Source organism: Marmota monax, unplaced genomic scaffold (genome assembly GCF_021218885.2).
Source record: "Marmota monax isolate L192 unplaced genomic scaffold, Marmota_monax_Labrador192_F-V1.1 WCK01_AAM20220418_F8-fsc00020, whole genome shotgun sequence".
Classification (NCBI taxonomy): domain Eukaryota; kingdom Metazoa; phylum Chordata; class Mammalia; order Rodentia; family Sciuridae; genus Marmota; species Marmota monax.
In genome coordinates, this window is record NW_026692912.1 from 6505045 (window position 1) to 6519247 (window position 14203).

Below are 14203 nucleotides of genomic sequence, written 5' to 3' on the forward strand. Positions count from 1 at the left end.
ACACAGAGAATCCAATGCATTTTGATAATGGCAACAACACTGAAATCAGGGTACAATTTTCCAAGGTGATTACCTCGAATAAATGCCTGTTTGGCCATACATGTCTTATCGTGTCTTTTCTTTGAGTCTTAATTTAAAGTTAGATAAAAAGAGTAGACGTAGCATGGCTTACAGTAGGGTTTTCCAGAAATGCATTACACACACTCTAGAATGATTTTTGGTGGCACATGAATAAATTTTTATATGTTCACTATGTATTGATTTTCATGAATACTAGAGAAAATATACCTCATTCATCAAACACATGACATCACAAACACCAGAAAGTACCCTTTACCTACACATTTAAGTTTAAAATATAAGTTCTTTTGCTGGATGTGATGGTACGTAACTGCAATCCCAGCTACTCGGGAGGCTAAAGTAGGAGGAGACATTATCCAAGTGAGCTCAAGACCAGTCTGGGCAACACAGCCAGACCCCATCTCAAAAAGAAAAAAAAAATACACACACACAAATGTATTTAAAAGTCAAACCTATCAAGTAAATGATGGTCTTACTATGGAAAACATGATCAGGATGGTATGAAAATAATTCAAGCTTGGGAGACCCAAGTATAGGAAAGAGAAAGAGAGCGGGCTTTCAGGGTTTATAGACCTGAGTTCAAATCCTTGACCATTTGCTGGTTATTGAATAACCCTGTGAAAACTGCCTGACCCTTTATGAGTCTCAGATTACTCATCTGTGAAACCAAACGAATACTTCACAGGGTTTGTCTGAGGATGAAACAAAATCAAGCATTAAGGCCCCCAGGAGAGCCCCAGGCATGTGAGCTGGTGCTCAGTCAGCAATGCCAATAATGTTTGATGGTCCAAACACTCTTCACATAGTCAGACACAATCAGCCATGTGGCTACTTATAGGCACATCCCCATTTATTCCAGCTGACCTTTCTTTTCCATCTGAAATGTGCAAGGTTGCAGGTGAGCGTTCCCTGGGCTAGAGAGGAGGGTCAACAACCAAACAGAAAGAACAAAGGCCAACAAAGGTCTGTCAGCCTTGGCAGAAGCACCCAGAGCAGGTTAGGGGCCACAGAGGGGATCCTGGCAGAGGAACAGTCTGTGTTCCAGGGGAGACATCACTCTCTTGAGAGCATGGAGTGAGTAGCGTCAACCTTGTAATTATTAACTCAGGCTCTAAACAAAAAAACCAAATGACCTATGCAGAATGGAAGTCAGGGACAGCCTTATCAAGAATGAATCAGCCTCTTTGATCCTGAGGTAAACCGACTCACTGACATCAAGCTGGGGATTTTCCAGACACTAACGTGGCTGCCTAATTCCCAGCTGTCTGGAGTTTCCAGTCCAAACTGGCCGAGAAAAAAGTCCCACCACCTAGTTAGAGTTCACACTCCATTAAAAACACATTACGGATCTGGGCGGCTAATCCTAAGGAACAAGGGCTCCAAAAATCTTTTTCAGGTGATTTTTAAAAATCCATATAAAATGAAGATAAATTATTCCACTCAGTTTAGAACTCGACACTCAAGTATAGGAGAGAGACAAGTATGGGAAGGTGGGAGTGGGGAGCCAAAAGTGAACACTGAGGAAGGCAAACACAAAATGCACAGAGGGAGGCGGGATGGGCGGGAAGCAGGGTAAAGACATGGGTGAAAGGCAGGGGAAAGAAGAAAGAAGGGGCCGCTAGGCAAGAGCCACGGTAATCAGCATCTCACTACATTTCTAGAAACCTCTCCTACCTACCCACCCAGAGATCATCTACACTGCACCATGAATTAATCAGCATGTAAATCATTCCCTTTATCTGTGGAAATTGAATTTAGCTGCCAATCCAGTCTGAAGGCACAGAGGCCTCGTCACAGGAAGCTCTCAGCTCACAGGGAGAAGGCCTTTCTTTCCCCTTAGATCAGAGCTAGCACGGGCCCACAGAAACAGCTGCAGCTGGAGCCACCGGCTTTGTGAAAGGTGGCAGGCAGGCTGAGGATGGTAATTATAATTAGCAGTTACATAACATGTTTGTTCTTCAAAGTGCTCCGCAAGGATGAGCTAATTAATAGCTTACTATGCCCCATGCAGATCCACTGTTTTTTCATGTAGTGACTCATTCTTGGGCCTCACTGAGTTCTGAATGGCAGAGGCAGAGAAGCTGGGGCCATGAAGCAAATGGCTGATGGTCCAAAAGCTATACCCAGCTCTCTTATCCAGAGACTCCATGAGACACTCTGGGTGCTAGGAATACTGTCAGGAGGCAGCTGCCTTGTTTCCTCCAAATAACGCTCAGAGATGCTGCTAGAGATTCAACGAAAGGTTGGCATGACCATCAGTCTAGTCCAGCACCAGTTCTTCTCCATTTTCTCAAAGAGTTAGACTGAGACCCTGGAATAACCTGATGTTCATTACACGTTTGCCCTTGCTTCTCTGGTGAGTCAATGAGACCTGTCTCAAAGGTTGAGCTCTGTCTTAGGATTCTTATCCTTTTTGTTTCTAAGATTTCAGTGTATGGCCTGTATCGTTTTGCATTGATGATGGAGATGACTGAACATAGAAATTTCAAGGCAGAATTGAACGTAGAAATTTCACACAGGTCCCAAGAAGCAAAGCTGCACTTTGCAGCTATTCCAAGGATGCTCTACCCAAGGACTCCAGAGGTCTTGAATTTCTTTGCAAAATATTACCTGTACATGTGTGCATGCATTTTTTTTTTTTTTGGTGGGGGGTCTGTTTCCCCTATTGCCCCGTAAATTCCTAGAGGGTAGTACCTCCTAAAGAACCACATACATAACGCATACTAAAGATGTCTATTGAGTGAATGGATGATTGCATCAAATTCCTATCCCCGAAATTAGGAACAATCACTCTATGGATAAATAATCACCAGAAGTCTACAAGTTTTACTTGCTCTGACTAGACTTTCCCATGGAAATTTTTGGCAAGACTCTCTATCACAATTCTGCTGCTAATCAATCCAGAGACCCAAACCAAAGCCATCTTGAGATTTCACTCCTTAGAGACCTGTCTTCGGAACTAACCAAGTTGCAATGCAGAAATATATTCCAAGAGCCACTGAAGACTATGTGACAACTTTTTGTCACACTCCCTGACCAACCATCACAAATGGTAAGAATGACTGCCTTTACCCACTTTGTCTCTTGGGGACTGAGGGTAAATTGAAGAATGTAGGGGTACACACTTCTGATTCATGAGAAGATCTTCACACAAAGCTCATAATTCAGAAAAAGACTGGCATGTGCATGGTGCTTTGAACTTTTCAAAATGCCCCCATAGATTATCTCATTGGATTCCCTCTTAGCACTCTTTGAAAAAGGATGGGCACACTTTTTTAATGTTGTCCCTTTTATAGATGAGGAAACTGGGGCTCTTAATTGTTGAGAGCCATCGTGGGTTGTGTGTGGACTATCGCACATCGAAGCCTAATGAATAGGAGAATCTGGTGTCTGGGAACTTCCAGTGGACATTTCCTCTGTGTAAGACTGCCCAGACACATTGTAGCCCTATTCAAGCTCTGCCAAAGGTCCCACACAGCACCAGAGATGGGGTGACCTGCTGTAGCCACACAGCCCCTCTGAGATGGGTATGACCTACAAAATGCCAATCAACCTGCTGACTGAAAGATGTCACAAAGCAAGACTCCGCCCCTATAACATTATCCCTGCTGTTTGTTTACCTCCTTAAAAAGCTAATTGCCTAGCTCCAGCTCCTGTGTGGACTGGACCTATCAGGGGCTCCAACTTTTTGAAACTATCTTTCTGATTTTGTCTTTTGTTCTTCACTAATTTATTTTAGACTTTAATTTCTTAGGAGGCTTATCCCTCCAAGCAAGCAAGAACTCCCTGGTGACGTACTGGCCACCCTGTGATACAGAATGCCTTGCCTAGTGACACACACCTAATAGATGCCAATGCTGGAATTTGAAAAGAAATCTCAAAACTCCTTTTTACCAGCAATTCCACTTTTGGACATGTATCCAAAATAACTAAAAGCAAGATCTAAAAGATATATTTGTACACCCATGTTCATAGCAGCATTGTTCACAATAGCCAAAAAGCAGAAGCAACCCAAGCGTCCATTGACAGATGAATAAATAAAATGTATATACATACATACAATGGAATATTATTCTGCCTTTAAAAGGAAAGAAATTCTGATGTGTGGCTATGCCGCAGTCTGGCTGGGCACAATCAGGAGCCACTTGTCAAAAGAAACTAACTTTATTTTTAGAACCACACACGACAAACAAAATAGTCTCTCAGGAAAAACCCTCAGAGCCTCAACTGCCACCACCAGCTTTCCCCAAGCCTCTCTCTCCCACACAAGCTTCTCCCCACCTCCCACAATCCTCCTGCTCTTGAGGCCGATTGGCTGGGTCACGTGGGCGGAGCCAAAAAAGTCCCCCAATGAGCAGCTCCGTGGTCTGAAAGGGCAGGGAAACAGTCCAATGAGCATCACTGCAGAGGAGCCAATCAGCTAGATGTTGCTGGGGCCGAGGAGCCAATCAGCTAGATGTTGCTGGGGCTGCTGTGAGCCAATCATCAGCCAGCAGCTGGAAGTTTGCTGGCAGCTGGAAGTTTGCTGGGGCCCCTTTGGCTGTGGCTCTCAACATGGCTATACAACATAGATGTACCTTGAAAATATCATGTTAAGTGAAATAAGCCAGTCTCAAATAGAAAATGCCATAAGACACCCAAAGTAATCAAATCCATAAGAGACAGATAGTGGGATGGCAGGGTGCCAAGGGAGGCCTGGGGAACTGTAATGAGCATAAAGTTTCAGTTTTGAAAGATAAATTTAAAATGCTGGCAATTAGTGTTCAATAATGTGAATATGCATGACACTACTGAATTATACACTTAAATATAGTTAAGATGGTAATTTTGTATCTTTACCACAATTAATAAAAGAAAAAAATTTTAAGCCTGTTTCCCATCATGTCATCTCTTCTCTGAAAAGCTACCATGCCAACATATGCTAAGTTGGGAGTATGTCCCTCTGAGAAAATGGCTCATGGTGTAAAATTTCTTAGCCCACAAAGCCAAGGAGACAGGAATCATAGTGATTTAAGGTATTTCAAAAGAGATGCATAAAATCTTCTATCCAATTTATCTTCCCAATCCAACTTGTAAATCTTCAGGATTTGGCTGACAAATGTAAAGCCAGGCAGCCACCGGGGTAAATGGCAGAACCAGGCACAGTAGGGAGTGAGGCTGTAATCAGGCCTCACATTTTACATTCCCTGTTCCCCCTGGCTGTTCTGTTCCCAGATAACAGGAGTCCAGCAGAATGGAATCTCTACCTGTACAGGTGAAAGTACTTTCTCTCCAAGTGCCTTTCGATGTGCAAACAGAAGTGATCTTTCCTCCAGGGCTCTCAAAGCCCTCTTGACAGACATAATGAGCTACACCACCCAGGCTGGACCTGTGATTCTCCACCAAGATGGCATTCCGCACTTCCGGAGGGCTGCCACAGTCGATCTCTGCAAAGGGAAACAAAACGTCACTAGTGATGAGCCCCAACTTCTAATCCTAAATCAGCATTTTGGAAATACACATTTAATAATCATAAAGGTCACACACCTGGGAAAAGAAAATCCTAACTATCAAATAATTGTAGGTTTATAAAATACAGTTGTCAAGAAATACAGCAAATAGGTATGTCTGAAATTTTCAAAACATGCACACCTAGAGAATGGTCAAATTATAAGATTATTTACTTATAAAGAATTCCTCAGTCTATGAAATAATACATCATAGGGTTCTTTAAATATTAAATTGTCTAGAACCTTTTACTATGTATCTTTAGGTCATTAACTTCTGAGTAGATGATAATGCAATTGTAGCAACTCTTGCCAACTGAATATTAAATGAAATATGTAAGAAATCTCTGAACTTTTTAAGGCAAAGTAATGGAGAAAGCATTTATCTTCTAAACATTCAATTCATATGAACCTTTCAGAGAAAAAAAAATTAGCAAAGAGGGAGATAGAATTATAAAATTGACATAAAATTTCTTTTCTACACCTCTATCTACTAATAGTCAAGGGACTATTTACAGAGAACTATCTGAAGAAGAAAGATTATGATACTACCATTTTAGACCCAACCAAACTATACTTTACACAAGAGCATAATAAAATCATTTTCTGACATTTTAGAATTTTTAAAAATCCAAATGTGTGTCATTCTTTTTTAAAATGTCAAAAATAACTATAGTCCAGTCAGGCTTGGTGGCACATGCCTGTAATCCCAGTGCCTAGGGAGGCCAAGGCATGAGGATCCCAAGTTCAAAGCAACTTAATGAGGCCTAAGCAACTTAGCAAGACCCTATCTCTAAATAAAATACCAAATAGGACTGGGGATATGGCTCAGTGGTTAAGCACTGCTGGTTTCAATTTTTGGTAACAACAACAACAAAAAAAAATCCTCTAGTCCAACAAGAAAATGAATTGGAACAAATAACCTAAGAGGGGCTAGGGTTGTGGCTCAGCAGTAAAGCGCTCACCTAGCACATGCGAGACACTGGGTTCAACTCAGCACCACATAAAAAAAATAAAATAAAGGTATTGTGACCAATTACAACTAAAAAAATATTTTTTAAAAAATAACCTAAGAAAGGGGTGAAGGCAGACACGTCTTAGAAGAAATACTAATGAACTATGAAATCAGCAAGATGTACAAATAAGTTTCCAGAATCATTTAAATTGCAATCATAGAGCTTGATGTAACTATTAGTAAAGTATTTTAGAACTAAAGGCCAAGCAATGTAAAAAATAACAACTTGGAAATAAACTTCCAAACTATCTCAATAAAACCTGAGCAATGAGATGTAGGGAAGGAGAAAAGCATGCTAATTTTCTCATGTTGTGCAATTGTAGGGAGCTAGTGGATACAATGCTACTCAAGAAAGAATATAAATATAATGTAAAAGGTAGTAATGGTTCCAAATGTAACCAATAGTCTCCGTTAGGCCTGAAAACAGAAGGGGAAAAAACTTATGGCGTTCATTCTGATTTTTTGTTTTCTCCTCAATTTATAGAAAGAGCCAAGAAAACAAAGCACTCCTGACTTCCAGGCTTTTAAAACAGAAGCATTCCAAATAGAGAAAGTGATAAAATATGTCCCTGCCTCTCCATCAACCATGCTTGGCCTTAGGAACAGGTGGCTTCTCTGAAGCCTTGATTCAGAGTTAGTGATTTTAGTGGAATTGCTCTCCTCTGTCTCATTACGGATGCTTGGTTGGTCTGTTCCAGAACCTCAGTTATTTCCCTAAAGGGATTTTCCCAGATCAAGGTCTCATCTGTTGGCACTGTCGTTATCCCAAAAAAAAAAGAAAAGAGAAAAAAATAATAACCCTCAATACAACAGCCCAACTCACTTGACCAGTCTTTTGGCTGAGATTAAAAGAAAAGGAGGCTAGTTTCCAGTTGATAGAAACTGAAGTCACGAGCAGTTACGGGACCAGGATGTGGCAGTCATTTCATAAATCTCCAGTTCTGTCTACTCTCTCATCCCGTGTTTGCTCGCAGGGTTTGTTCTCTTTTCACACATATTTACCAGACACAGGACCCCCTGCTTTCTTGATGTTTTCCCACATCAAACTTTGTACATATTTACTACTGGCCCCAAACATTCCAAGACATGAGTTTATTTGTGTGTACATAAGCCAAGCAGGCAGGTGGTTAATAATTTATGAGACTGCCCAGTCATTGTTGACATCCAAAACATCTTCTAGTTTAAGCCAGGGTTCAGTTACCGCAGGAAGCAGAGTGGACATTATGAAGAATGCCATAGTATAGGTTTATGTAGGTGTGTGTAGCCTGAAGCTGGAATCCTAAAGAGCTCAGTGGAGAGACTGTGGAGGTATCCCAGCAACAGGTAGTTGCATTAGGGAAGAACGATAGAGCCTAAAAGAATGAGAGTGTGAAAGCCAATCAGCCTGGCTTCCATCTTGGACGTGTCCAAAAATAATGGAAGGTACAATGACTTTAGTTGTGACTACAAGAATTTTTTTATATAGTAGCAAAAATATTTTTCTTTTAAAAATCATCAGATTAGTAAAAAATCATTGACTTGATCTCCAGGAACTAAGCTGAGAAGCTAAAGGAGATGGCCCTGTGGGGCCCTGAACTTGTGACTCTGAATTCCCATCACAGAGTTAGTCAAGTTGGACAGTCCCATAGCAAGAGATGTTTAGAGAGAATCCCAGCCCACCCTGGATTAAACACACAGTTCTAAACAACAGCTGTACACCTAGGGAACTTAGGATAAGTACTTGAATTGAAATTCTACCCTACCCCTACTCAGAACTCTTCTGATTCAGTAGAACTGAGTTAAAGTCTTGGCATCCACATTTCTACAAACTTCCAATCTGAATTAAATACTAGTAGGAATGACTACCAATTATCATTATGTGTATTCCAAAGAACCCCAAGTATATATCATTACTATTCACGTATAACCCTTCATAGTAAGGACTGTTTTCCCCTTAACTTTTACAGGTGAAGATGGCTCAAATGGTCCAATGACACCCAAAGTCACATAAGCAGTTATGGGTGCCCAATAGTGGAATCAAGAGCTGCTCCATCTCTGAAACCCTACGGTATCTGCCCTCCCACCTCAGTTCATTTCCCTCCACCTGGGCTCACTCTCTTTCTCTTCCCCATGCACTCCTTCTCCCGTAGACCTGGCAAAACCCTTCTCAATGCCTAACGTCCTCCATGACTAACAGAGTCATGGCTTAAAGTCCTCTAACCTTTTGTGGTCCATGCTAATTTGTTCCCTTACTCACGTACTTATCAAGAAACTAGTACGTGCCAGTCACTATCCCAGTGAACAAAATGGACAAGATCACTGCCCTCATGGAACTTAGGGAAAGAGTCAAGAGACAAAAGAGTAAATCAGGAAGATAATTTCAGATTGTGGTAAAAGTTACATAGGAAGATAAAGTGAGAGGATAGGAAAGACTTTTCAAATAGAGTGACTGGAAATGCTTTGATCTCTTTGAAGAGGTAGCATCTGAGTTAAGATCTGAAGGTCGAGAATGATCCAGTCATGTTTAGGACCAGAGAACATGTCAATCCAATGAAGTATCCAATCCAAAGACCCTGAGAGAGAAAGAGAGACAGAGACAGAGACAGCTCTTGCTCTGTTCCGAAAAGGGCAAAGTGACTGGAGCCTAGTAAGAGAGAGAGGAGCATGAGATGAAGGTGGAGAGAAAAGCTGAGCCAAACAGCCCTGTCAGTTTGGGGGGAAAAGCCTGGCTGGATCTTATTTTAAAATCAACAGAATTCTCTGGGAGAGTTTTGAGCAAAGGAACGAAATGATCTGACTTAGGTTCTTGAAAGAACACTTGGACTAGCAGGTATAGAAAGTATGAAGAAAGAACAGGAGTAAAAGGAGAGAGATATTGGGATGTAGCTCAGTGGTACAGCACTTTCCTAACATGTGTGAGGTCCTGGGTTCAATCCCTAGTATTGAATGACAAAATGAAACAAGATAAAAGAAAAGAAAGAGAGAGATCAGTCAGGGTCCATAGCAATAGTCAAACAGAGATGATGATGCACATAGACTTCCAAGATGGTGATGGAGATGGAAAGAAAATAATCGATTTGAGATGTATTCCAGAAGCAGAACTGGTGAACTGGATGTGAAGGTCAGGGAGGGGGTGGAATCAAGAATAAGTGTATTATCTATGTTGAGGAGTGATACTGGCCAAATTATACTGTTATGTTGTGTGCATGTATGGATATGTAATAACAAATCCCATCATTATAATGATGCTGCACCAACAAAAAAAATGTGGAAAAAAATAAGTACCATCTGTACTTGAAGATACAATAAGTAAATATCATTTTATTTATTTACACAAAGATTATCTATGCTCTTCATTTGGCCTTTATTTCCTACCTTGAGGATTTAGTGTTTTATGAATATTATGTCTTCCCAAATATATGGACAGTTCCTAAAACACAGAAACTTTGCTTATAATTCTTGTACCCCAGAATGCCTACTTAAAACAACGTTTTACATAGTAAAAACTCAGTGCACAGTTATTTGTTGATAGCTTGCTACGACTTTATCATTATTCAAGTTGCAATAAGTGCGACTTTGATATGATAATAGCCCCTTAGGAAAGGAAACAGATATCACTAAATTACAAGTATAAATAACAAGACAGACATTACTTCTGTGTCTGTTATCCAGCAGAGGTAACTCACACCTACCAACACCAAGTAGCTGAGAAGGAGACCCACAAAAACTTAGCATCAGCCTTGTACCAGGGAATTGTAGGAAACCTGCTCAAGCCTCAGTGATTTTAAAAACAATAGCACTTACTGAAATCTTATTACACTCAAAGAAGCCTGCTAGATATATACTATCTTGTTTTATTTCCCAGAGAAAATTTGGGAAATAGGGTTTTTTTTCCTCAAGTAGTTTACAGATATGAAGACAGAGGCCCTACGGAGCTTATGACACATTCAAAAGTCATAACACTAGTAAAAGAGTTAATATTCAAACTGTGGTTTGTGGGACCCTGAAATCCAGGTCCATTCAATCTGGGCAGCCTCACAATGAAAGGGTCCGTTGTATGCCCCAAGTAGGGCTGAACTTTAGGTTAGCTAACACCTGTAGAGCAAAGGTAGCAGGCAGGAACATTAGATCTAGTCTAGAAGGGTTCCATGACAACTCCCCCTACCCACTGTTGTCTCTGAAAACTTTCCCAGAGCAGGAGAGCTTCTGGAATCAGACTCCCCCTGTAGTTGTATGATCCCATAAAATCTTTCTGGCACTGAGATTTAAAACCATGATATGAGGGTCCGGCCTGGAACATGGCTCTAACACAGACACTCCCACTGTGCTTAAAAGAGATGGTAGCCACTACCACTTCTACACAGACCAATTGGAAAGTAGCTGATTCCTATTAGGAAACATAAGTCAATCCAACAGAGGCCACAGTAGTTAATAAAAAATATAATTCTACGTGAAACTCCCCCATGTTACAAGGAAATGAAATTATAAATAAAACAGTTTATATGCAAAGCAAAGAAAAAATAAGCAGCACAAATTTGCATGGCATATGCATAGAGGTGTTCATTAAAGCTACATGTTTCTCTGGCTAATTATATTATTAAGTAACAGGGTTTGAATCTGCATCAGGAATACAGTCAACTAATTATAAGCATGGCTGGGAATTTTTCCTTACTCTCCCATTATCTATGATTTTATTCAAAGAGTCAACTTCAAAATAGGTCTCCCTGGGGGGAAAATGGGTTGTCAAAGTTTCGAGGACCAAATGTATCACATAATGTTTATCTCCTATCTTGAAGATAAAGAGAGTATCCACTCTGCTAGCTTTAATACGCTACCCAAGAAAATAATCCTTCTGGAATATTTTCATTTCATCTACTCCGATAGATGAAAGGTTTAGGCAATTTATGGCATCTAATCAACAACTGACTGTGTCACAAATGTCACTACACTGGCTGCTGTTTATTATGAACATCAGCACAATAACATTGACTGATGACAGAAATAACGCAGCAATAGGAGGCTTCATCTAAGACTGTTTAGAGATCAATAAATAGCAAGCTAAGAAAGAAAACTGACCAATAACGCCTATAAATTGGGGCAGACATTTGGCCAACTGCCAGGGGAATGAATAATAAAGCTATTCCACTTCTTGATGTCGATCCATCCTCAAATCTTCCCAGAAAAATAAAAAAATCACAAGATGTAAAGTTCTTCAGAAGAACAGAAACAAGAGCAAAAACTGAACAAAATCACATGAAAGTCAAGTTTTCATCTTTACCCAACAATAGGAATAAGTGTCTATCATGCCTCAGAATCAAATCCAAAGTCTACCTGTCATCAGGAAACCAGCAGAATGTAGATGTTTGTAAAGGGCCAAGTGGTCGAGTCAGATTAACACCAGAATCAACACTCACTCAGACTCCAAATCAGATAATCCAGTACCATACCTGTACTTTCCTCATTGCTTCGTTTGTGAAAGCATCCTCACTAAATGGGCTGTGCCTGTATCCCATATTATTAAAATGCCACCGGCAGTCATGTGAGTGACTGAAGACACTCATCTTGTGATGTTCCCTGTAAGATGACCCAAAAATTGGGCTGGCAGACTCTGATAACCAAGGGTCAAATGTTTTCTCTCATATGTGGAAGCCAGAGCAAAATAAGGGAAAGAAAGAGGTGGGGTCGGATACCATAAATGGGGAAGATCAGTGGAGTAGAAGAAGGAGATCAAGAGGGAGGGAGAAGGAGCAGGAAATGGAAGGAAATGTGGAAAGATGGAATGAATTTAACAAAATCACATTATATGCATATATAAATATGCTCCAGGGAATTTTACCTTTAGTACATGTAGAAAGTACCAATCAAAAAAAAATAAGTGGGGGGACTGGGGTTGTGGCTCAGTGGTAGAGCACTTGCCTAGCGCGTGTGAGGCCCTGGGTTCGATTCTCAGCATCACATAAAATAAGCGTATTGTGTCCACCTACAACTAAAAAATAAATATTTTTTTTAAATTTTAAAATAAATAAATAAATAAGTGGGGCTGGGGTTGTGGCTCAGTGGTAGAGCACTTGCCTACCATGTGTGAGGCACTGGGTTCAATTCTCAGCATCACATAAAAATAAATAAATAAATAAAGGTATCGTGTCCATCTATAACTAAAAAAATTTTTTAAATAAATAAATAAGTAAACCAGTGAAAGGAAAATCAGTAGAATACAGGGAAGAAAATAAGAGGAGGAAGGAGAGAAGGGAAAGCAGGGGGAGCAGGGGTTGAAATCAAATTCCATGCATGTATGATTTTGTCAAAAGAACCCAACTAGTATGAATAACTATAATGCTATAATTTAAAAAAAAAGAATTGGGCTGAAAACTGTAAAAAAGTGTCATATATCTTAAAGCACGTTCTGAATTTAGCTACACATAATTAGACCCTCATTCCAGAGTAATTTGGGACTAAATTTGTATATGTCATATAAAGTACATATATGTGTATAAGTTTGTATATTTCATATATAAAATTAATGTTGGAGGTTGGACTGTAACTTCTCAATATGTGGCAAGTTGAATTTTGTAACCACCAAAGGAAAAAGGGGTTATAGTATGCTATGAAGTTCATTGTCTACAGCAGCTTATTAGCTGCTCTCAGCTAATGAGCTCATTAGGACCAAAAAGTCCACTTGTACTCAAGGCAGTAGAAGGATAAAAAAAAAATTATTTTTGATGTATTTTATAAACCAAAATCTTACTTAAGTTTTATCCTTGACTAACAATGCATTGTCTTCAAATCGGACTCGTAGAGAGAGCTCATTTGGAGGAAAATTTCCCTTTCACATCACAACACTGTCAATAAATAATGTCTAGTGAGGAAACAGCTAGAACCTGAACATTTCAGAACCTGCAGAGGAGGTGGGTAAAGGCGAAAACATGAGGAAGGGCGAGGGGTTACCAGCGTGTTCCCTACAAGAATCTGTTGAGGTGATCTTTTGAGCTTTGAGCTGCATATGAATGTTTCTTTTTTCAAACAAGAACATTGGAACCATTCATTTTAATGTTCTAGTTGTACATGGAATATCTGAACTTAAATGTATAAGGTAAAGTGAAAGCTGAAGAATTTCAGACCCTCCCACTTAATGACAGGACCTTTTGAACAGATCTTAAATTTTTATTAAAAACACACCTGCCACTCCCCACTTGTTTATCATAGCAACACTGATCCAGCAGCTACTCTGAGTTGGGCCCAGTGCCCAGGGCTTTACACTTATTCTCTCATTAAAGCTTCATAAGAACCAAAGGATGAAACACATTTTATTCCTTCCAGAAGGAAAGAAGTTGAGAGAGTTTTAGAGGCAGTTACACAACTAGCAAGTGGCTCAGCCAAAACTCATACAGGTTTTCCTGACTCTAACGCTCTTGTTTCCCATTCTGGTGGTCTTACAACCAATGTCCTCAGTCACTGTGCCCCATCCAGTGAATCCAAACACAGAGACACATGTTGATGACATCTGCTTAGCAAAAGGGTCACCCAAGAGATTTGTCGCATGCAGCAAGTAAGTCAATACAGTTTTATAAACTATACTGTGAATAAGTCGATATGGTTTAAAATTGATTTTTAAAGCACCAAGTCAATATAATTTATTAAAGTG

General features: G+C 40.0%; 1 protein-coding gene across 2 annotated transcripts in view; it reads right to left on the reverse strand.

The window, feature by feature from the left end:
* Susd1 (sushi domain containing 1) overlaps window positions 1-14203 on the reverse strand; it is a 116366-nt gene that overhangs the window by 69042 nt on the left and 33121 nt on the right. For both annotated transcript variants that reach the window (XM_058581627.1, XM_046451606.2), the window contains exon 6: window positions 5328-5507. In XM_058581627.1, coding sequence (XP_058437610.1) covers window positions 5328-5507 — 180 coding nt within the window. The remainder of the gene's footprint in view (window positions 1-5327; window positions 5508-14203) is intronic.